General features: G+C 44.7%; 3 protein-coding genes across 3 annotated transcripts in view; 1 reads left to right on the top strand and 2 right to left on the bottom strand.

Moving 5' to 3' along the window:
* ANXA3 (annexin A3) overlaps nt 1-13,296 on the bottom strand; it is a 36,657-nt gene extending 23,361 nt beyond the window's left edge. The window contains exons 1-4 of the mRNA XM_026676454.2: nt 13,178-13,296; nt 8,126-8,163; nt 2,228-2,315; nt 1,038-1,132 (exon numbers count right to left, since the gene is read on the bottom strand). Coding sequence (XP_026532239.1) covers nt 1,038-1,132; nt 2,228-2,315; nt 8,126-8,140 — 198 coding nt within the window. The 5' untranslated portion in view covers nt 8,141-8,163; nt 13,178-13,296. The remainder of the gene's footprint in view (nt 1-1,037; nt 1,133-2,227; nt 2,316-8,125; nt 8,164-13,177) is intronic.
* The window catches only part of PAQR3 (progestin and adipoQ receptor family member 3), a 360,815-nt gene that overhangs the window by 163,723 nt on the left and 173,792 nt on the right, over nt 1-23,300 (top strand). The window lies entirely within an intron of this gene.
* FRAS1 (Fraser extracellular matrix complex subunit 1) overlaps nt 17,260-23,300 on the bottom strand; it is a 419,940-nt gene continuing 413,899 nt past the window's right edge. The window contains 1 exon segment of the mRNA XM_087962750.1: nt 17,260-22,265. Within this exon segment, the coding sequence (XP_087818876.1) occupies nt 21,663-22,265 (603 nt within the window). The 3' untranslated portion in view covers nt 17,260-21,662.

Genomic DNA, 23,300 nt, shown 5'->3' with positions numbered 1-23,300 from the left:
ATCACCTGGTGATTGGGCCAAAGTCACCCAGCTAGCTTTCATGCCAAAGGTAGTACTAGAATTCATGATCACCTGGTGATTGGGCCAAAGTCACCCAGCTAGCTTTCATGCCAAAGGCAGTACTAGAATTCACCATCACCTGGTGATTGGGCCAAAGTCACCCAGCTAGCTTTCATGCCAAAGGTAGTACTAGAATTCATGATCACCTGGTGATTAGGCTAAAGTCACCCGAGCAGCTTACATGCGTAAGGGGGTACTAGAAGTCACAGTGCCTGGTTTCCAGGCCAGCATCTTAACCACTACACCAAAAACTGACTCTTCAATACTATCTGCCATGAAGAATCAGTAGCTGGAGATAATGGAGCCCCTCACCCTCCTAGTACGCGCCCCCTTCACAATACAGTTCATCAGTCTGGAACCCACATTACATATCTGATATTAGCACAGTTGAGAAGTCCAGAAATATTTCACAAGAAGAGTTCTCCACTCCTCTACTCGTTGTAGAATACCTTATGCCACCAGACTTGAAATTCTAGAACTAGAAAACCTTGAATTACGCCGTCTTCGGTCTGATTTAAGCATGGTATATAAAATCATACATTGCAATGTCCTACCTGTCAATGAATACTTCAGCTTCAACCATAACAACACAAGAGCACACAATAGATACAAACTCAAAGTAAACCGCACCAAACTTGATTGCAGGAAATACGACTTCAGCAATAGAGTGGTCAATGTCTGGAATACTCTACCCGACTCTGTAGTTTCTTCCCCAAACCCCAAAAACTTTAACCTTAGACTGTCTACTATTGACCTCACCCCTTTCCTAAGAGGTCTGTAGGGGGCGTGCATAAGCGCACCAACATGCCTACCGTCCCTGTCCTATTGTTTATCTTATTCTTCTTTTATTTTTCTTATATGTACCCATTTCATGTATTCACAACTATGTATACACTTATACTTATTATCTTGTAAACAATTGGCAAATCAAATAAATAAATAAATAAAATAAATAAATATTTCCCAAGGATGCAGACCTTTCCGGTGTAAGATTTAAACTCCTCAGCTATCAGCTGCCGTTGAGCATTAGATCTCCCTGTCAGGATCTCGATCACCGTTGTTTCGTCCGTTCCTAAAAGCAAAATTAAGAAGCTCAGAAAGAGGAAGAATCTTGACTCTTGGGAGTAAAACATATTAAAGCTTTAGCGATGGGCAACCCGTATCCCACTCTTAGGTTTTCTTTACAAGGAAAGCTCAGTTTCATGGGCCAGTTTCATTCAGTAATGCCTGAGGTAAGCAGCAGAGTATCGTGCGGCTTGGTTTGGGGTTAGAAGTAACAGGTTTTGGATTCTAAATTGTCATCATATGGAACATCAACTGGACTTCCCAAATTTCCTTCCTTCCAACCTGGAATCCAGGTGACTTCAAGGATGCTGCTATGCATTACTCTTTGCCAAATGCAGAAAGAGCTCGTTGGGCCTTCTTCGGTGTTGTTCTTTCATCCTCTCAGTGTAGCACACAGCTATTTGTTTGTGGTCCCTCTACACCAGGGGTCTCCAACCTTGGCAACTTTAAGACTTGTGGACTTCAAGTCCCAGAGTTCCTCAGCCAGCTTTGCTGGCTGAGGAATTCTGGGAGTTGAAGTCCACAAGTCTTAAAGTTGCCAAGGTTGGACACCCCTGATTTAGAGCAGAGGTCTCCGAGCCTGGCTGAGGAATTCTGGGAGTTGAAGTCCACAAGTCTTAAAGTTACCTAGGTTGGAGACCCCTGCTCTACACAATCAATCCAGCTTTGGTAGCCAGAAGCTGAAAAACGGCAATCCAACAGGAGATCGACTCTCTAAGGCGGGGTGTGTGTGTGTCAAACTCAAGGCCTGGGGGCCAGATCCAACCCATGGGGTGCTTAGATCCGGCCTGTGCGGCCACCCTGGGAATAGCGAAGGACTGGCCCCGCGGTGCCTCTGCCAGCGAAAACGTGGCCCTCCCGAGCTCCGTTTTTGCTGTCAGAGGGTTGCAGGAGGCCATCCCAGCTGAAAACGGAGCTTGGGAGCCCCTTTTCTCTGGCAGAGTCCTTGGGCCGCCACAGCCGCCCCCGACACGAGTGACGTCAAGCTGGCCATGCCCACCCCGGCCCCCAAGGTCAAACACAACCCTGGTGATATCGAGTTTGACAGCCCTGCTTTAAGGAAACTGCCTCCTTTCCCCCCAAATAAAACAAGGGTGCTTACCCAGTCCTTCCATGGCTGTTTTGAGTGCCTCTGCATCTTTGGAAGCATTGAACCCGGCGAAATCCTGAATTGTTCCTCTAGAACCAACCTGGAAGAAAAGAGATGCTGCACAATGACACAGAGTTCAAGAAACGCACCAAGCAAACAGGATATTAAATTCCAGCAGTGAATCACTTAACAACTGGGACCAGGCAGGCCGTAAAATGGGGCAGGCTCGCTTAACAAATTTCTCACTTCGCAACATAAATTCTGGGCTCAATTATGATCGTAAGTCGAGGACTACCTGTACTTTATTATTTTCTGCCTATAATACAGGAATCTCTCCCATCCTGGCAGCCAACTCCTTGGGAACAATTAGATAAGGAACTTAGAGGGGGGTCAGCCAGGGGTGGGCTTCAAATTTTTAGCAAAGAGTTATCTGTCCAGTTGCTAGGTGGGCATGGCCATGGTGGACGTGTCCTAGTCGGCCTCCTTCACCACAGTGAGGGGGTGTTTTTACCCTCCCCAGGCTCCGGAGGCTTTCCTCAAGTTTATGGGAGGGCAAAAATGGCCTCCCCGGGCTCCGGAGGCTCTCTGGAAGCCAGAAACAGGCCCATTTCCGGCCTCCATGAACTTCCGGGAGGCCTGTTTTTTGCCTTCTCTGAGCCTCCGCATGTGCCCTGCACTTCCCTGCATCCAAAACAGGCCGTGTGGGGACTCCTGGGAGGGGTGATGTGGTATGGGCGGGGCCAGCCAGGAGTGGGATTTGGGGGTTCTTCAAACTGCACAGAATCTTAGCTAGGGGCTCTCCCGAACCCCTGCAAACCTTCAGCAGCCCATTCCTGGGGTCAGCCCTACTCCTTTTGTGGTTCTGCGGTGACTCTAAGCTAGCTCCAAGCTTGATCCTCCCTCCCTCCCTTCTGGCTGTCCCCCCCGACAAGTATTTAAAAGGTGTTGGACTAGGAACGGTGAGATCTAGGTTCAATTTGACCTTAGCCATGTACAGACTTAGGTTTGTCCCTCTCTCTCAGCCCACAGAGACAAGCCAGGAAAAGAAGTAAGACTAAACCAGTGGTCTCCAACCTTGGCCCCTTTAAGCCTGGAGGACTTCAACTCCCAGAATTCCCACACCTATGTGAATTACATCCTCTTGTGTGCTAACAAGCAAAGCTGGCTGGGGAATTCTGGGAGTTGAAGTCCTCCAAGCTTAAAGTGGCCAAGGTTGGAGACCCCTGGACTAAACCATATTCTTGAGCGAAGTGCTGCTTTGTTGACAATCAAAGTTAGGATGAGAAAATGGTAAATCAGATCTATTCTCATCTATATTTTCTTTTTTACATCAAGGTAACCTTTATGAAAAGATACCAGTGCAATAGAACATGTAGAAATATGTCACCTTAAAAAAAACCATAATGACATAGGACGCCAAGACAAGAGACACTCCAACATTATAATATAAAGTAATTTTTCAGCCCTTTATGACAGAATCATCACTAAAACTGATTTATTCACGTCAAGGAAAATAAATGTGCTAACAAAAGAAAAGGCTTGGAGTTTTTAGCTGATAGCATCTGTTGTTAGTACCTAAGAGGATGTAATTTATGTAGGTGTGGAGAAAGAAAGAAGCAGCAAGCGTTCGATATGATCTCAGCCTTTCAGGAATGCTGATTTAATTCCCCTATTCAAAAAAATTAAAATGAAACCCTGCCTGTACGACACGCTCTAAAGAAACGTTGTGATCCGCCAGCAATCTGCGGAGATGGCAGTAGAGTTGGACAGTGGGGAGGAACGGGGGCCAGTCCAGGACTCTGGGGAGGACTCAGACGAGGGTCCTGCATCCGATACAGAGATGGGGCCAGGACCATCTGGGAATTATGTGCCGACTCAGGAGCCTCCAGAATCTGGCAGCAGCGAGGCAGAGGAACAAGGGGAGCCTGTTCCCAATGTGCATGTGCGCGGAGCTGCCAGAAGGCAAGAACAGTTAAGACAAAAGGGGTGACTCGGGAGTAAGGCTTGGAGATGATTGGCCCTCCCATACGACATAAAGGAGGAGCAAAGGGACATGAGCCTTTGCAGGAAGCAACTTTGTTCGTACTGGTCGGTTTGAAACCTGAAGCTCTGTGTTGAATTTGTGCTCCATTTGGCCTCGTATAACTAATTGGAAATTTAGCAGCATTTCAAGGAAGATAAAGGTGCGTGCTTGTCAGACTTATCCTGAAGGACTTTGGCAGGCTTCCATGGGACTCTTTACAAACTGTTTGAGGCTCATTACGGGCTGTGAAGGACAATAATTCACAGCCGCTGAAATAAAGAAACAAGGGTTTTGGGACTAACGCATGCTTGTTAGTGTCTCAACAAACCTTGGTCAGAACAAGAAATCACAACTCGGAAAAATAAAAGTTATAAATATAGGTAGTCCTCCACTTATGACCACAATTGATCCCAACATTTCTGTTGCTAAGCGAGACAGTTGTTAAATGAATTTTGCCTTGTTTTACAAACTTTCTTGCCAGCATTGTTAAGTGAATCATTGCAGTTGTTAAATTAATACGCCGGTTGTTAAGTGAATCTGGCTTCCCCATTGATTCTGCTTGTCAGGAGGTCACAAAAGGGGATCACATGACCCGGGACACTGCAGCCATCATAAATGTGAGTCAATTTGCCAAGCATCTGAATTTTGATCATGTGACCTTGGGGGTGCTGCAAGTGTGAGAAATGGTCATAAGACCCTTTTTTCAGCGCCGTTGTAACTTCGATCACTAAGTGTACCATTGTAAATCAAGGACTACCTGTACAGGTAAACCTCAATTTACAAGTGGTCGTTGGCAGCCATTCAAGGTTGCCACAGACATCCCAAAAGGGATTTACGGCCCCATTTTGAAGTTTGGACCGTGGTGACTTGCTTTACGTCCATCGTGACTTATGGTTGTAACTCAAGGACTACCTGTACTCATTAAATGAATGAGCTCCCTCCCCACATCTCCTCCATCGCTCTGCATTGCAGTGTGAATTTTGCAGACCGAGACAAAAACAACCAGCGTTAACAGCAAACTCCGGAACTTGGGTTGTTGTTGTTTTTATCATCAGGGAAGGAATTCAGCTGAAGCTCCACTGACTGTGAATCAAGGAAGTTCACCAATAATTAGATTTTTCTTCCAATAAGCCGAGAGCCTCTCTCAACAAACTGCAATTTCCACATTTTATGGGGTTTGGAGTTTTTTTGTTTTTTTGCAACGGAGCAAAATTGTCTCGGCTTCTAAGTTCCCCTGAGGTCTGTATTTAGGACGTGCGGGACAAGTTTTTGGCGTAAGAAATTGCATCCCATTGCAAAACACGTTTCCTGGCTTCTGCATTTTTTTGGCCACCACCTGCTTACATAAAATGAAGGGCTCTGAGCATAATGCAACCGAGGCAAATCAGGGAGAATGGGACCTACCAAAAGCTCTCTACCAAATTCGAGACTCCCCCCCCTCTTGGTATTGTAATAATTCCCAGGGGACATTTCCTACCTGGTAAATGTGAAGTTTTTTCCCTCCTCTTTCAGTGTAAATGAAAGCTTTTTTTAAAAAAGAAAGAAAGATGGGCTTAAATTCCTTTGAGTATTTCTTGTAAGATAAATATAATAAAGATGAACTTGGCTTCAAGGTTATTTTCTATTTTGACAGGCCTTATTCTGCTTATTAGATTATTTTCAAGAGCTTTGCCAGGATATTAGAAACATTTTGGAGGACTCTCCCCTGAGTTTACATAGATGCCATCTTTAATCTTTTATTGCTTTTATGCTTAGGGATGGGGGTGATGGCTGTGTGTATTGTTAGTGTGGGTCAGTTTCAATCTGGTTTTAGGCGGCACCATAATTGTTATAAATTCTATATTCTACGCAAGCCGCTGAGAGTCATTCTGACTGCATGGGGCAGAAAACTGAGTTTAATAAATCATTCAATGTTTTTTAGCAAGGCTATCCAGCAATCTTCCAATACAAGCATTGTAATTATCTGCTGGTAAAGATGGATTTCACAGCCTGCACTTTCAGGATTATTTCTGGAATTTATCATATTTTTTAACTTACCTGGAATCAGCCCTTAAACCTTTGCAGAACAGAAGACAGCAGAGCAGAACAGGGTAAGGCAAGGAAGCAACAAGAATAGGATAGGATAGTATAAGATAGGACAGGAGAGGACGGGGGGAGGACAGAGGAGAGGAGAGAAGAGAAAAGAGAAAAGATAAAAGAGAAGAAAGAGAGAAGAGAAGAGAAGAGAAGAGAAGAGAAGAGAAGAGAAGAGAAGAGAAGAGAAGAGAAGAGAAGAGTTGGAAGGGACCCACCCTGGCATGATTGTGGCCACTAAGCGAGGACTGCAAATATTACATAATAGTAGGGCAGTGTTTCTCAACCTTGGGAATTTTAAGAGGGGGTGGACTTCTACCTGGCTGGGGAATTCTGGGAGTTGAAGTCCACCCCTCTTAAAAATTCCCAAGATTGAAAAACATTACAGTAGGGGATAATTAAGGAGGCAAGAATTCCACAGACTTAATTCAGGAGTTTCAGCCCAGGAATTAGGGGTAAAATGCAGACTCTAGCAAGCTTCAATAAGCACCCCACCCAGCTTGGACTGAGTTCATCAAGGTGGAATTTCTTTTGAAACTGTTGGAATTGCTTCTTTTTGGGGGGCGTTGCACAACTCGGACTGAGCTGGTATTCATTAAATAAGTCACGATGGCAATCATCCCGGGACTTTACAACTGGTGTAAATATAGGTTGGCTGCTGAGCACCTGAATTTTGATCATGTGACCAGGGGGACTGCAACAGTTGTTAAGTGCGAGGACTGGGTCGTAAGTCACTTTTTTCAGTGCCCTTCTAACTTTCAATGGCCACTAAATGAATAGTTGTAAATTGAGATCTACATGTGCATCGCAAGAGATTTAAAACAGTGGAAAGCAACAATATCACAACCATGTTCAGTCATTTTATCGGTCAAGAATAAAACAGGTACCTGGGATGGATTGATTCTGGTTATCACAGAAAGAGAAGCAAAGGTAGCTATTTCAACTGTAATTATTCTGCTTTCGCTAAATTTATGCTTCTGGTGCAAGGGTAACTTGGCTGATTTTGTAATTAATCTTGGCCAATTTTGTAATTAATCTGCGTCTTGACTTGGGGATTAAAAATAATCCATTTATATTCAGTCCTAGGCTGCAGATGTCTACATTTGCTTACTCAGTCCTACATTTTAGTCTGTCAATATTTACTCAGCCAGAGTTTGAACCGGTATTTGCCATAAAGTCAAAGACTGCTCTTACTCTGAGCAGACACACCCTCCGTGCGTTTCTTAAAGCTTATCTTTTCATCCTGAAGCAAAAATGCTAGTTTGACAGTTTCGTGGACTGATCTGTATTTCTCCCACCGCCTCACACTGTGGGAAACGATTCACTTGCACAATTATTTGAAATTGCAGAGTAGAAGAAAGTGGCATCACACCACAGTAATATGAATGGAGAAATAGGGGTATTATTTCAGCAAAAATCATTTATCTAATGCAAGGGTCTCCAACTTGGCAACTTTAAGACTTGTGGACTTCAATTCCCAGAATTCCTCAGCCAGCCACCCATGTCCCAACATATAGTTTTAATGCTGTTTTTTTTCCCCTAGACAAGGCTAAGGAGATAAAAATACGACAGGATAGGATCAGATAGAATTTAATAGAATAGAATTTAATGGAATGGAATGGAATGGAATGGAATGGAATGGAATAGAATAGAATAGAATAGAATAGAATAGAATAGAATAGACGAGACTAGACTAGACTAGACTAGAAGCTGGAAGGGACCTTGGAGGTCTTCTAGTCCACCCCCCAGCTCAAGCGGATACATTAGATTACAGTGTCTCCAAATCTGAAAAAAATAATAATAATTTGACTTACCCAAACAGAAGTCATGGTTATCTGTTTTCACAAAGATGCTGCAAAAAAACCCAAATAAATCGGGATTATTAAACAAGGATGAATTCAGCTGTGTGCAATTTAGGCAACAAAAAGACACCACCCTCTGCAAATAGCTGTTTATCCTCTGATTGAACATTTTTTTTTTTAAAAAAAAGTTGCTTGCTATCTCTCAGGGTCATTGATACCACTGAAAACCTGTTCCTATTATTATTATTATTATTATTATTATTATTATTATTATTATTATTATTATTATTATTATTATTATTATTTTGTGGTTAATAATAATATTATTGTGGTTAATCTTTGATAAGATTCACAGCCTTTGGGGCTGGTTGGTAGCTCAACAGCTCGAGTCCTAACCAAGGACCTAGGAACTGTTAAGATAGCGTCAGAGGATATAAGCTGTTCCAAGTAGGGTGGTTGTTTGTAGAATCAGGGTATTCAACTCTAATAAATTCAGAATTTCCAAATAGCGAGGTAGCCCTTTTGGTATTGCTCCAAGGACTCCAATTACAATTGGGATAACACACAATTTCTTTTTCCAAAGTCGCTCAACTTCAATTTGTAAGTCCTGGTACTTTGTGATTTTTTTCTTGCTATTTGTCTTCAATTCGTGCATTTGCATTATTATTATTATTATTATTATTATTATTATTATTATTATTATTATTATTATTATTATTATTATCTTTTGTTCCTTAAACATGAAACTCAGTCAACTGAACATTTTAAAATGTATCACAAATATCATTGACTGGCTCTGATAATTGGTACAGGCGGCTGCCAGCATCGTAGGTATCAATCAAGTATTTTCTTAAGATGATGATGATATTATTATTTTTAATTATTATTATTATTATTCCCCAAAAATTCACTTGGGGCCTGGCTTGATATGACGTCAGCAAATGACACGAGTTCTGATTCTGTAATAAAATGTTTATTATTGTAAAAAAAGGAAAGTTGTATATGGCTATTCTCTGTTGCCACTAAGTCTAGCAATCTTTTCCTTCCCAAATTTGTTATTTTATTGCTTCCTATATGACAAGTTCAACTGCAAAACACATCCAAGGTCAAAGAATGGCTTTTTTCACTTGTTCTGGGCCAGCAAATGGGAAACAACTGGAGCAGCCTCTGAAAATGCTGTTGTTGTTCCAAATTCTCCTTTTGCTGTTCCTGTTACACAGCAAACTCGATTGATATGTTTACCCTTGAACATCAATGAGTCTGTTCTAGTCTTCCTTGGCAGATAGTAAGCCTTGGAAACAGAGCTCCCCAGCTCCCACCTAAAGGAGATTTCTACTCAGAAGAAACTATGCTTTGGGGAGTTGTCTGAACTCATCCAGGAAAGCAGAAGGGAATTTTGACTCGGAAAAAAAAAGTTGTCCGCTTGGAACAAGCAGACAAGAGTCCAGCTCAGAGTGGTATTCATCTTCCTAAAACCCTTTGTTGGGTTTTAATTAACCAGGAATGCAAATGGGAATTAAGCAATTTCACTGAATGGTGATTCTGCCTGCTTTGGGTCATGTATATAAGGGAAGCAAGCAGAATTATTTTTCCTTAGCCCTTCTTTTCCTCCGAGATGGGATTTAGAGACACTTTTCTATCTTCATGGATTTCTTAACGTTCTTCTCAGGTTTTGTATTTGAAAAGAGGAAAGTTTGGTTTAAGGAGTTTATGCAACGGAGGCAGTAAAGAGCTCAACTCAGGACTTACTCCTAGGTTACACTGAGCACCCTTCAACCTCCTTTCTGTTCCCAAATTCAAGGGTGCATGAATTGGGGAACCCATAAAAGCCTCTGTTGACTCAGATTAGCACTATCTACTGGGAAATGGGAGTGGGAAGTTGTGGATTCTAACATTTGTTTGTTTGTTTATATCCTGCCTTTATTTTTATAAATAACTCAAGGGGGAGAACATACCTGATACTGGTTCCTCCTCCTATTTTCCCCCCAATGCTGTGATATGGGTTTAACTTAACTCAGAGTGAAACTGATCCTTAGGCTTTCATGCCTAAGTGGGGGGACTAGAACTCCCAGCCTCCTGGTGATTGGCCCAGTCACCCACTTGGCTTTCATGCCTAAGGCGGGACTAGAACTCCCAGCCTCCCGGTGATTGGCCCAGAGTCACCCACTTAGCTTTCATGACTAAGGCAGGACTAGAACTCCCAGCCTCCCGGTGATTGGCCCAGAGTCACCCACTTGGCTTTCATGACTAAGGCAGGACTAGAACTCCCAGCCTCCCGGTGATTGGCCCAGAGTCACCCACTTGGCTTTCATGCCTAAGGCAGGACTAGAACTCCCAGCCTCCCGGTGATTGGCCCAAAGTCACCCACTTGGCTTTCATGCCTAAGGCAGGACTAGAACTCCCAGCCTCCCGGTGATTGGCCCAGAGTCACCCACTTGGCTTTCATGACTAAGGCAGGACTAGAACTCCCAGCCTCCCGGTGATTGGCCCAGAGTCACCCACTTAGCTTTCATGCCTAAGGCGGGACTAGAACTCCCAGCCTCCCGGTGATTGGCCCAGAGTCACCCACTTGGCTTTCATGACTAAGGCAGGACTAGAACTCCCAGCCTCCCGGTGATTGGCCCAGAGTCACCCACTTGGCTTTCATGCCTAAGGCGGGACTAGAACTCCCAGCCTCCCGGTGATTGGCCCAGAGTCTCCCACTTAGCTTTCATGACTAAGGCAGGACTAGAACTCCCAGCCTCCCGGTGATTGGCCCAGAGTCACCCACTTGGCTTTCATGACTAAGGCAGGACTAGAACTCCCAGCCTCCCGGTGATTGGCCCAGAGTCACCCACTTGGCTTTCATGCCTAAGGCAGGACTAGAACTCCCAGCCTCCCGGTGATTGGCCCAGAGTCACCCACTTGGCTTTCATGCCTAAGTGGGGGGACTAGAACTCCCAGCCTCCCGGTGATTGGCCCAGAGTCACCCACTTGGCTTTCATGACTAAGGCAGGACTAGAACTCCCAGCCTCCCGGTGATTGGCCCAGAGTCACCCACTTGGCTTTCATGCCTAAGGCGGGACTAGAACTCCCAGCCTCCCGGTGATTGGCCCAGAGTCACCCACTTGGCTTTCATGCCTAAGGCGGGACTAGAACTCCCAGCCTCCCGGTGATTGGCCCAGAGTCACCCACTTGGCTTTCATGCCTAAGGCTAAAACTCACTGTCTCCTTGTTTCTTATCTGGTGCCTTAACCACTAGACCAAACTGCTCCTAAATGCTGTTGAACTACATTTCCCCTCTTCCTGCACTAGAAAAAGTAGTTTGTCAATATCTGGAGACCAGAAATTCCTCAGGGCCACATCTCCTTGGTCTCATCAACGTGTCCTGTACCCCTGTCACTCCACCATGGCATTTTACTTTTTAAATTAACTATTATCATTATTATTTTCATCATCATTTCAAAAGCTAGTTTCAGAAGCTGGCTGGAGTAAAATATTGCCGCACCAGCTGAAACTTAGAGGATCATGAATAGTTACATCAGGTGAGTCTCGTCTGCTGAGGAGACTTGGAGAGGGGACCTCCCAATTTAGGAATTTGAAAAGCAAATAGATTCAGAAGAAAGCAAAAACACACCACATTCATACTTGCCAAAGAAAACTTATTGTGCCAACTAAGTCTGGCTCAAATAAAGAAAACTTTGGTTAGTAATTCGAACATGGGAAAAACAAGCAGGGAAGGAAAGCGACCAGGTTGTGAGAGGAACAGATCGATCCTGATTTCGTTGGTTTGTTTCTGTTTTAAAGAAACGTTTTCACCAAAACATAAATTGCTTGATGGGAAGAGAATGGCAGAAAAAGGGTATGGTTTCTTGGAGTCATTTTGCTCACCCACCCACCACCTGAGTCCTAAAAATGGGAAGCTACCTGCTATGCGCTAAAGGTCTCCAACCTTGGCAACTTTAAGCCTTGGCAGACTTCAACTCCCAAAGTTGGGTGGGGAATTCTGGGAGTTGAAGTCCGCCAGGCTTAAAGTTGCCAAGGTTGGAGACCCCTGCGCTAAAGAACCCAATTGCACATCCCTATCAAGGACTTCAGATACAAACATTCTAGCTAAATGGGATGAGATCCCGCCGGTGCTTGAAAAGGAGATCACCGGGAAATCACATCTCAGAAGAAACAGTAGGTACCAAATCATTAGTAGACCGTTTGAGAAAGAAAGGGGGGGGGGGACTTCTCATAGGCTTTCCAGATAGATTGAATCAAAAGAGTCAAGAGAGGGCGGAGGGGGGAGACAGAAAGAGAGAGCTCTTGCCTCACAATCAGGAAGCTGTGAGTTCGATCCTAGATAGAGGCTAATATTTGGAGTCCACTCTCCTGCTCGAGCAGGGGGTTGCACTAGATGACCTCCAAGGTCCCTTCCAACTCTTGTTATTCTATGAAAACTAGAGAAAGAAAAAACGAGAGAGAGAGAGAGAGGAAGGGAGGGAGGTGGAAGAGAGAGACCCATGCGCTTAGCTGGCAGCTGTCCAGGGCCAGTTGGAGACAGGCGTGACTCTATTTAATTGTGTGAGAGAGAAAGGGAAGGAAGGAGAGAGACAAGGGGTGAAAGGAAAGAAATAAATTCGGCTTGTTTTCTTCCTCTTTCTAGGGGAGGGATAGATAGCCAGGAAAGGAGCGCTTCGCAGGGCAGCGCGCAACAGAAAGCGCGCAATCGGGGCAGGGCGCGCGTGAGAAGCGCTGCGAAGCAAATGGGACGAGGCACCTCCGAGTTTGTGTCCCCCTCCCCGCGTCCCCAACCCCCCCCTCCCCGGGGGGACCCCGTGTGCCTCCCCGCCTCGGATCTCCCCAAGACCGGGGAGACGAAGTGGAAGCTTGCAGGCGCCGAGGCCACCTGAGACGGGAGCCTCGATCCCCAGGCTGGGCGCGGCTGGGGTGCAAAAGTTAGGAGGAAGAAGGGTGGGAAGCTTGCAAGAGCGGCTGGGTGAGCGAACCCCGGTCCGGCTCCCCGGCTTTCCAAGCGTCCTTCCCCATCCAGGTCTCGGGGCCGCAGGGAGAAGAGATCGAGCGGAGAGGCTTACTTACCCGAAGCGACGGTCCGAACTGGGAAACTTGCGACGGGGAATAGTAGCTACGCCGGCGCGGCGCTCGGGAAAAGTCTTGCAGCCGCGTTCCCGCCTTGTTCTGGCTCCACCTGCCCGGAGGTGCGGTGGAGGAGGAGGAGGAGGAGGAAAGCGGGGCTGGACAACCTTGACCAGGAAGATTTGCACTTCTTCCGATAGGGGGCGCCTTTGTGGCTTTTCTTTCCTTGTCCAGCTTTGGCCCAATAAGACCCAGGCACCGAGTCTGGTGACAGGAGGGTTTTGAATTACCCCCCCAAGCAGGTCACATCCCCTTTAGAAGCAAGACTGGGGTTTTAACAGCATAACAAGAGTTGGAAGGGACCTTGGAGGTCTTCTAGTCCAACCCCCTGCTCAAGCAGGAAGCCCTATCCCATTTCAGATAAATGGTCCTCCAATCTCTTCTTTAAAATCCTTCAGTGTTGGAGCACCCACAGCTTCTGGAGACAAGTCAGTTGCTGAGGGGTCTTTGTGTGAAAGGGGAAGGAATAGGTGCCTTTGTCCCAGGATGATGGTTTGAAAGAGATTGGAAGTAGGAATGCGGAGGATAATGTTGGGATGGGAGACCACAAGGAAGTCCACGAGTTACCTGCTAATAGGTATATTACAAATTGTAGGATTTATATATATATATATCTCAATTTTGTATTTTCTTTCAAACTTGAGACTGTAATTCTACCGAGAAATTCTGAATTTTGTAAAACTCAAAATTATCAAAACAATTTTTTGACCTTGTAGAGAGGTTTGGTTTGCTTGTTTGCTGGCATTTTTTAATTTTAAAAAATAAAGTTGCATTTGAGCAACTGAAAACTATTTGGATATCTGGTATGACTGGCTAAAGAAAAGATGATATCTAATGACTTGGTAACATTTGAAAAATAAGGGTGATGTGTAAACAATTGTAAAGAAAATTATACATATGTAAACATAGAGCTTAAAAGGATGAAAGAGTTATTATGACAATATATAACACGCTATTAGAAGGAAAGTACAAGTGTATCTATTGCTCAAACAATGCTGTAAAATGTATATATATATGTTTTTAATTTTATAAATACTGAATAAATAAATTTAAAAAAAAGAAAAAAGAAAACAACTATTTGGTGTTTGGCAAACGATTCATGTTAACTGTTGCTGCTTCACAGAGTGACACCAGGACAGTGTAAATTGCAAATAGATGCAGAGATCCTTGTCCTGTGGGGATCTGAGCATGCAACTGTCTGAGAGCGAGTTTAATAGTCAGGAAAGCATGCAGACGTGTAATTTATACCCTAGCAAAACTATGTTGATTTGTGGGCCATCAGATCAAACGGAGAACCAACCATGTGACACCAAAGGGGTTTCAGGAAGTCCACCCAAGTTGTCCTTGCTTTGCAGACTCATAACCGCTTTGAAGAGGACAATGGATCACAGGCAACTATCTGAGATGGATCAAATAATGAAGAGATAAAAGTCTACCTCGCCTCAATGTGAGGTCTTGACTACTGCAGTGAGCGCTACACGGGGCTGCCCTTGCAAAGGATGCCAAGAGCTTTGGTAAGTTCAAAAAGCACATGTTTTTGTGCAAGTCTGGATTTGCACACATCCCCTCTCTTGTGCGAGCTGCCAGTTGGTTGACAATTCACTTCCAGGTCGAATTCAAGGTATTGTTGTGATTCGCCGGCAGCAGCATGGGTGACTCGGGAGTAAGGCTGCAAGGTAATGGCCCCTCCCTTAAGAGATGAAAGCCAGCCTGAGAGACCGGGATTCTTTGCAGGAAGCAAAGAAGTTCTTGCACTTCAAGCCTTGTGGAAGTTTGAACTATCTTGGTTTGTGTTTGAAGACTTTTGGTTTGGAATATTTCTTGGCAACTTAATCTAGTGTTCTTGGCAGCCTTGCACAACCTTGGCAAGGCTCATTCTTATCAGAGACAATTAGTTTAATAGCATTTTAACCGAATTAACAGAATTCACAGAGAGGCATTAAAAGGTTTTCCTTTTATCTCTGTTTACTTGGAACAAGGTTTGGGTCAGAACAAGTCTCGCCTTTAAAGCCTTATGTGACTCTGAGCCAGGTTATTTGAAGGACCATCTACCTGATTCAGGAAGCAATGTCTGTTACAGGCCATCCCCATCAAAGAAGTCTATCTAGTGCACGGGTGTCAAACTCGATTTCATTGAGGGACGCAACAGGGTTGTGTTTGTCTTCGGCGGGGGGGGGGCCTGGCCAGCTCAACATCACTCGTGTCAGGGGTACCTGTGGTGGGCTGAGAGCTCTGCCATCGAAAATGGGCTCCCGAGCTCCGTTTTCGGCTGCGGTGGCTTCCTGCAACCCTCTGCCAGCAAAAACACAGCTCGGGAATCCGTTTTTGCTGGCAGAGGCATCTCGGGCTGGTCCTTCGCTGTTTCCAGGACAGGCCCATGGGTCAGACTGAAGCACCCCACGGGCTGGATCTGGTCCCTGGGACTCGAGTTTGACACCCCTGATCTAGTGGGACCAAGAAGGGCCTTCTTGGTGGTGGCTTTCACCCTATGGGATACCATCCCCGCATAAGTTAAGACTGGGCTGTACCTTGATACTCTTCCGAAAGGCCCCAAAGACCTGTTTTTTGGGTTTTTTTGCCTGCAGACCTGAAGATCCAAGATTGATATGCAACCCATCAAAAATGGCTTGTTTGAATGTTGTCGCCAGGGAAGAGAAGGTGTGTTGTGTTTTATATGTGGGGTTTACTTCTTGTAAGCTGTTCAGAGTCATTGTGTGTTGGCCTATAAATGCAGTAAGCAAGTAAGTAACCAACCAACCAACCCTCTTTACATATTCTATATTAAGTGTGTTAAGTATAATCTTAACATGATTGTCTTTCTCACATGTATTCCTAGAAGACATGGAACAGTCTCAAAACATCTTACTGTAGATTTCCTTCTCTTATCATAGTCAATGGGGAGGTGAGCTTCTATCACACATTTTAGTCTCCACCTGGATAAATCCTGTTTAAGGTAACTGAGGCACGGCTTGGGATTGTGTAGAAAGGGAACCCCAAAGTTGTTTTTTCAAAAGGCAACTGGAGGAAGTTTTTTCCTTGAAAACGTTTCGCTTCTCATGCAAGAAGTGAAGAAGCTTCTTGGAGAAGAGAAAAATATCTTCAAGGAAAAAAAAAAACTACCTCCAGTTGCCTTTTGAAGAACCACCTTTGGAACAACCATGACCTGGATGACTGAGAATCTCCACAAATATGTAGGAAGGGAAATTATCAGAAGATCACAAACGCAGTTAGGCTACCGCAACCTTCCTCACAATGGGGACACATCAGGGGGTGGGACTAGATGACCTACAAGGTCCCTTCCAACTCTGATTATCTGTTAAGACTGGTCAGGATGGTATGTAGCCATCTCAAGGATCTTCCTAATGTCCCCTGCCCTATTAGCAAAACCAACTCAGGACACGGCCTACCATTCCCCTCCCGCCCCCATTAACAGCATTCAAGGTTGTTAATGTCTTCTCCTACATTACGTTAAAGCAGGGGTGTCAAAACTCGATTTCACTGAGGGCCGCATCAGGGTTGTGTTTGACCTGGAGGAATGGGGCAGGGTGGTGGCAGCCAGAGGCATGGCCAACTCAACGTCACTTATCACAGCTCCATTTTTGGCTGTGAGGGCCTCCTGTAGCCCTCTCTGCCAGTGAAAACAAGAGTTCGTGGAGGCTGCACGCGGTCCACCCAGCCTCTGTTTTCGCTGGCAGAGAGGGCTGCAGGAGGCTGTCGCAGCCCAAAATGTACCCCAGGCAGTCTGTGTGCGGCCTCCCTGAGCTCCATGTTTGTTGGCAGAGGGCTGCAGGAGGCCATCGCGGCTGAAAACGGAGCCTGGGTAAGCCAGCTCTGTTTTCTCTGGCAGAGGCACCGTGGGCCGGTCCCTTTGCTGTTTCCAGGGCTGGCCTGCAGGCCAGATCTAAGCACCCCACAGACCGTATCGAGGCCCCGGGGCCTTGAGTTTGACACCCCTGTGCTAAAGGGTGCCAGGGTTCAACCTTAGAACTGCTTTTTTGAAAAGGAAAAAAAAGGAAGAAATCCTGCAGGCCGAAGGCAGTTTTTATTAAAAAGTAACCAAAGGTGGTTTATTAGCAAAGGCAACAACAGAAAGGCATCATGGGAATAATAAGTAGACTGATGCTCTGAAATACAGAACATTATTGAGGTTCGAGGAAACACGGTTGACAGCACCAGATGAAGTCACTTTGGGGCACCAGAAGAACTTTCTGGAAGGACAGTGTGCCATGAAAAACAAGAGGACAATTATAGTCTATAATCCAGAGAAGGCAGATTTGCTGGTCTGCCATGTCAGCGCTAACACTTATAATAGATGCCTTCAGGCAGCATAGGAAACAGCTGAGGTGCTCCCGTATCTTGCTGTTACAACACTGTCATATTTATTTATTTTTACAAATACTAACCTATGTGACACTAAATGTTGTACCTTTCGGGTAGGCTCCTCAAAACTTACAAGTGACCCAGCCAATCTCGTTCCTGGAGCACGTTGGCTGTTTGGGATAATAATTTGGCACAAACAATTGTCCAGAATGACAACAAAGCCTGTGTATATTGTATTTTCATCCTGCAATATTTACCACGGAGACTGCATTGGCATCTCCTAACCTTAGGAAACTCCCGTGGAGGGAATTCGACTGGTTCGAGATCATCCACGAACTTCGCGGAGAAGCAAAGCCTCCAAAGCTGGTTCCCATCGGCGTTTGCATTTTCCAGAGCCAAATCTAGGCATTTAATGGGGGCACAAGAACTTTAGATACCCACCGAGCTTTTCCATCTGAAGGGCTTATTCTCATATATCGCAAGGGCGGCTGGATTCCCTGAGCTGAACAGCACTCTACCAATACAAATCAGTGTAAATATCCGTATTCCATAGGAAACACCGGTTTGTGATTTATTATCCCAGATTTTCCCTTCCTGACACAGAAAGCCTGGGCAGTTTCTGTGAAGATTCACACAAAGTCAACTTCACAAAGTCAATTGTTTTCCGATTCATTTCCATGGAGGTCCCACACCACGGCTAATTCCCATTTGCACCACACCATACCTACATCCCTCTGTGTGTGCTATCACACACACACACACACACACACAAAAATATCTTTGAAAATGAAGGATGCTTATTCAATTTACACTGGGCATAGAAACCAAGGAAAACTTCTGAAGTGGAGGAATATTCTAAATAAAAAGGGTGGGCAACTAATTTTCCCAAGAGGCCACGTGAAAAACTGGAACTGTTGTGGAAAACTGAACTATAAGGCACATGGCCTTGCGCTCATATATGTAAGATTGGGGGGTGGGGGGAGAAATGGCAGTTTCCTTCCAAATAAAAGCAATCCGCTTCGACCAGACAAGAATAGCCATGGGACTGGATGTGGCTTGGGAACCATAAAATGCTCAGGTCTGTTCTACTAGTTAGTAGAAACTCCAGTTGTTGGATTGAACACTCAGTGACTGTAGGGAAGAAATGCCTGCTTCTACTCAATGACCAGCACCCACTTTTTGTGACCATGCAGATAGTCCTCGACTTACAACGGCTCATTTCAAAGTTATACCACCACTGAAAAAAAGTGACGTAGCACCCTTTTTCACACTTAATGACCGTTGGAGCATCCCCATGGTCTGTGGCGAGGAAGCTCGTAAAATGCGGCACGATTCGCTTAACAAATGTCTCCCTTAGCAGCAGAAATGTTGGGCTCAATTGTGATTGTAAGTCGAGGACTATACCTGTAATAAGGTCAACAAGAAGAAGAGAGAGTTGTTTTGCTATATTGGTGGCAGAAAACCTTACCTTGAAGACAGCAGATAAAAAGAAATGAGAAAGCAGATAATTATCAACTCAAGTTCTGTCCCTTTAGGATGCTTTCCTCTTATGACACAATGGCTTGTCATGTCAATATAGGACCAGGAAGAATTTTAACAGGATTCTCTTCCCGCATTAATAAACATGTATGCAAATCGCATGGGGCAGCTCAGAGACATCATTAGTGTTATGAGAAAGCAATCTTGTTTTGATGTACATGGTGAGTTGGTTGTTTTCCATCAGATAATTGCAAAGATCCTGCTGCCTTCTCCAATTTTGTACCTAATAAATTTAAATTCGCTGGTAAACAGAATGCAAGGTTAAATCTAGCACTCTGAGAAGACATGAAATTATAGGGAAAACCAGTTTATTGCACGTGTATAATCAGGTTGTTTTTGGCACTTGGAACCAGGTTTGCAAGTATCGCCACATGCCTTCAAAATTAAGATTCATTTTATCCTGAACGAGCTTTGCTAAGTGATTTGGGTAATGTGGCTTTGGAGAGTTAGGAGCTTGTGAATTATTCAAACATTTGCATAATCCGTGTGATGTACCAAAATCCAGGAGAGCATTCAATGTGTAAAATGATTGGGCCAGCTGGCTTAAATCAAGTGTTTATGCTAGGGAATTTGGCAACTTTAAGACCTGTGGACTTCAACTCCCAGAATTCCCTAGCCAGTTTCCCATGCTAGCTGGGGAATTCTGGTAATTGAAGTCCATAGGTCTTAAAGTTGCCAAAGTTAGACACTCCAGGTCTACGAAGTCTACTGAATTAGATTTCTACGCAGAACATGAGTTATTTGCTGCTTTATACCACACTAGGTTTCTGGATTAAATTATGCCGATACAAAGAAGGATTCCTAGACAGCATTATAAACTAAGTTGAGCAACAATTTTGGCACCGGTGATTTTCAGTTCCAAAGTACTACCTATTTTCTAAAAGAATATTTTTAAAAATCTGCATTTAGGACAAAAAAAAGGGAATCATATAGCAGATATTTCAAAATAAAGTGGAACAAGAATGGACAATGAGAGAAAAAAATGGCTCTCTTATTTCTTTCAGCCAGTTCATGCAATTCATCCAAAACACTTCATCATAACTTAGGTGTTGCCTCTTTAAAGATTTAAAGTGTGCACTTGAAAATGGATCTACAAAAAGTTTCTTACGTCAGGCGCACATGCGCGCAAAATGTAAAATCATTGAACCGGTAGTTACACTGGTCGGATCCCACCCTTGATCTAGTCCAATCCGCTTACACCATTTCTGACAAATGGCAGTCCAGTCTCTTCTTGAAAGCTTCCAGGGATGAAAATCCCACAACTTCTGAAGGCAACTTCTGTTCCATGGGTTGATTGTTCTGTCAGAAAATTCCTCCTTATTTCTAGGTTGAGTCTCTCCTTGATCAGCTTCCATCCATTGTTCCTTGTCTGGCCTTCCGGTGCTTTGGAGAATAGCTGGACCCCTTCCTCTCTGTGGCAGCCCCTCAAATATTGGAAGACTGCTCTCCTGTATCCCCTGGTCCTTCTCTTTACTAGACTAGCCAAGCCCAGTTCCTGCAACCGTTCATGGTATGTTCTAGCCTCCAGTCCCCTAATCCTCCTGGTTGCTCTTCTTTGCACTCTTTCTAGAGTCTCAACCTCTTTTTTATAGCGTGGTGACCAAAAGCTAATACAAAAATTAATACAAGCGGTCCAAACAAGGCATCACTGGAACTGCCAATCTTTCATCAGTCAACTAAGCTTGGAACACCCATATTGGCATTATTTCCACCACTGTGTCCATGGATCTGTTGGTCCACCAAAATTCCATGAGTCTGATAGAGACCCTTGTGGTTCTCAAGGCATCTGTGTTTCAAAGGGAATCCATTGTTTCATCCTTCCATCTGGAGAAACTGGGCTGAAAGGGCTTCCCACAGAAGTAAGTTAATACAAACTGTCTAACCAAGGCCTCATTGGAAGTGCCCATCCTTTGTCCGTCAACTGAATTGGGGAAATCCAGGTTCATCCTGTTGTCCCATACGTAATTTCCGCATTGTGCTTCTTCTACCTCTGAAGTAGATACGAGCAAGGCATCTTTGTTTGTTTGTTTTTTAATTCAACCAGTTCTGCAAAGAGAATTCAACAGGCTAACAACAGAAGAGGTCTGGGAAACTGTCACACAATTGGTGCGTGGCCCTGGCCCTCCATGGCGGCTTTTACGAGATGCGTTTCGGTCCTTCCTCTCCTCGGGTGGTTTGGCTTTCATTGAGGTAGCTCCTTGGTAGAGTGGAAGCCTGCAAAGATTACCTTGCTTGATCATTGCTTAAGCCAGGAGGGGGGTGCGCTCCAACCTTGGCAACTTGGTGGACTTCAACTACCAGAATTCCTCAGCCAACATGGCCATCTGTCTGAGTAATTCTGGGAGTTGAAGTCCATGGATTTTAAAGCGGTCATGTTTGGAGACCTCTGGCTTAAGCAAACAAAATGCAAAGATTTTGTTCTTCCCTTTTCCCGCTAGAAGACCACTATAAAAATACCAGAATGGGAAGTTTTTAGAAAACAAATTATAGAAGGTTTCTCCTCTTCCTCCCCATTTTTTTTAATATATATATATAAATTTCTTCCCTCTATTCCAAAGGCGCAGGGCCATTAAACTTCGGTCCCATCGTGTAAATTGTTATGAACTTTCACTTCCAAGTTCATCTGTTTGACCTTCGCCCCCCTGACCTTGTAGGCGCCTTCGTTTTCACACAGGAGATTGAGGTTCTTCACCGTGCAGTAATGTCCACTGACGTTCTTCTCCAGGGTCTCGGCGTACCGCTTGGCTGCCTCAACTTGAGTGTTGAGAGGGTACTGCTCTGCAATCTCTTTGGCCGCTTTCTTCTTCTTCTTCTTCCGATGCTTCCGACACTTCCTGGTGACAAAGCAGACGGACAAGAGGACGAGGACAAAGAGCAGGACGGCCGCAAAGCCGCTGCCGATGGAAGCTCCCGTCTGAGAGAGAGAGGCCACACTGATGGCGTCCTGCTGCTCCAGGCTGAGAGACTTCATGTTGGTGCCGTTCTTGATTTGATCTCCCTCGTTGTCGTAGATCAAGGAGTCATCCAGAATGGGGAGGCCCTTGTGGTCCACAAGATCTCGGCGGCCGCGCTTCAGGTGATGGACCACGGAACGTGGCATCCGGGAGCCCCCAATCATCTCGGGACCAATGACGTAGATCACTTGAAGATACCACTGGTGCCCGGCTTCCACCTGACCAAAAAGACAGAACAAGAGCCACATTCAGAAGACGTGAATTTCAATATCTGTTTTGAGGTATACAGGGAGTCCTCAACTTACAACAGTTCGTTTGAAGTTACAACAGCACTAAAAAAAAAAAGGGACCTATGACCTTTTCCCACACTTATGACCATCCCCATGGTCACGTGATCAAAATTCAGACGCTTGGCATCTGACTCATACTTATGACTGTTGCAGCGTCCCGGGGGTCCTGTGATCCCCTTTTGCGACCTCCTGACCAGCAAAGTCAATGGGGAAGCCAGATTCACTTAACAACCTTGTTACCAACTTCACAACTGCAGGTATTCACTGAACGTCTGTGGCAAGAAAAGTCGCAAAATGGGGGCAAAATTCACTTGACCAGGGTCTCATTGAGCAAAAGAAATTTAGGCTCAACTGAGGTCATAAGTGTAGGATGCCCTGTTTTGCTATTTCTCCTGGAGGCAACTGGAAGGCTATATGAGGTAAGTTGGGGGCAGCAAATAAGTTTAATCAATCAATCAAACAAACAAACAAACAAGCAAAAGAACAACCATCTTATCCTTGAAAATAAGACTGCGTGGAGCGGATTGTACTTTCTCAGAAGGTGCCACATTTGCAGTGTCTGTGATGATTCTCAGTCATCCAGGTCACGGTTGGCATTTTAGAATAGAATAGAATTCTTTATTGGGCAAGTGTGATTGGACACACAAGGAATGTATGTTGGGGCATAAGCTCTCAGTGTCCATAAAAATAAAAGATACATTCGTCAAGAATTATCAGGTACAACACTTAATGATAGTCATAGGGTACAAAAAGCAATCAAATCATACTAAGAAGCAGTCAATATAGATCGTAAGGATACAAGCGGCAAAGTTACAGTCATATAGTCACAAGTGGGAGGGGATGTGCAATAAGGAGTGATGAGAAGATTAATAGTAATAGTAGTGCAGACTTTGTAAATAGTTGGACAGTGTTGAGGGAATTATTTGTTTAGCAGAGTGATGGTGTTCGGGGAAAAACTGTCCT

Source organism: Notechis scutatus, chromosome 4 (genome assembly GCF_049901735.1).
Source record: "Notechis scutatus isolate UNSWTSFEM ecotype Mainland chromosome 4, rNotScu1.2, whole genome shotgun sequence".
Classification (NCBI taxonomy): Eukaryota; Metazoa; Chordata; class Lepidosauria; order Squamata; family Elapidae; genus Notechis; species Notechis scutatus.
This window is presented reverse-complemented; position numbering and strand designations above follow the sequence as displayed.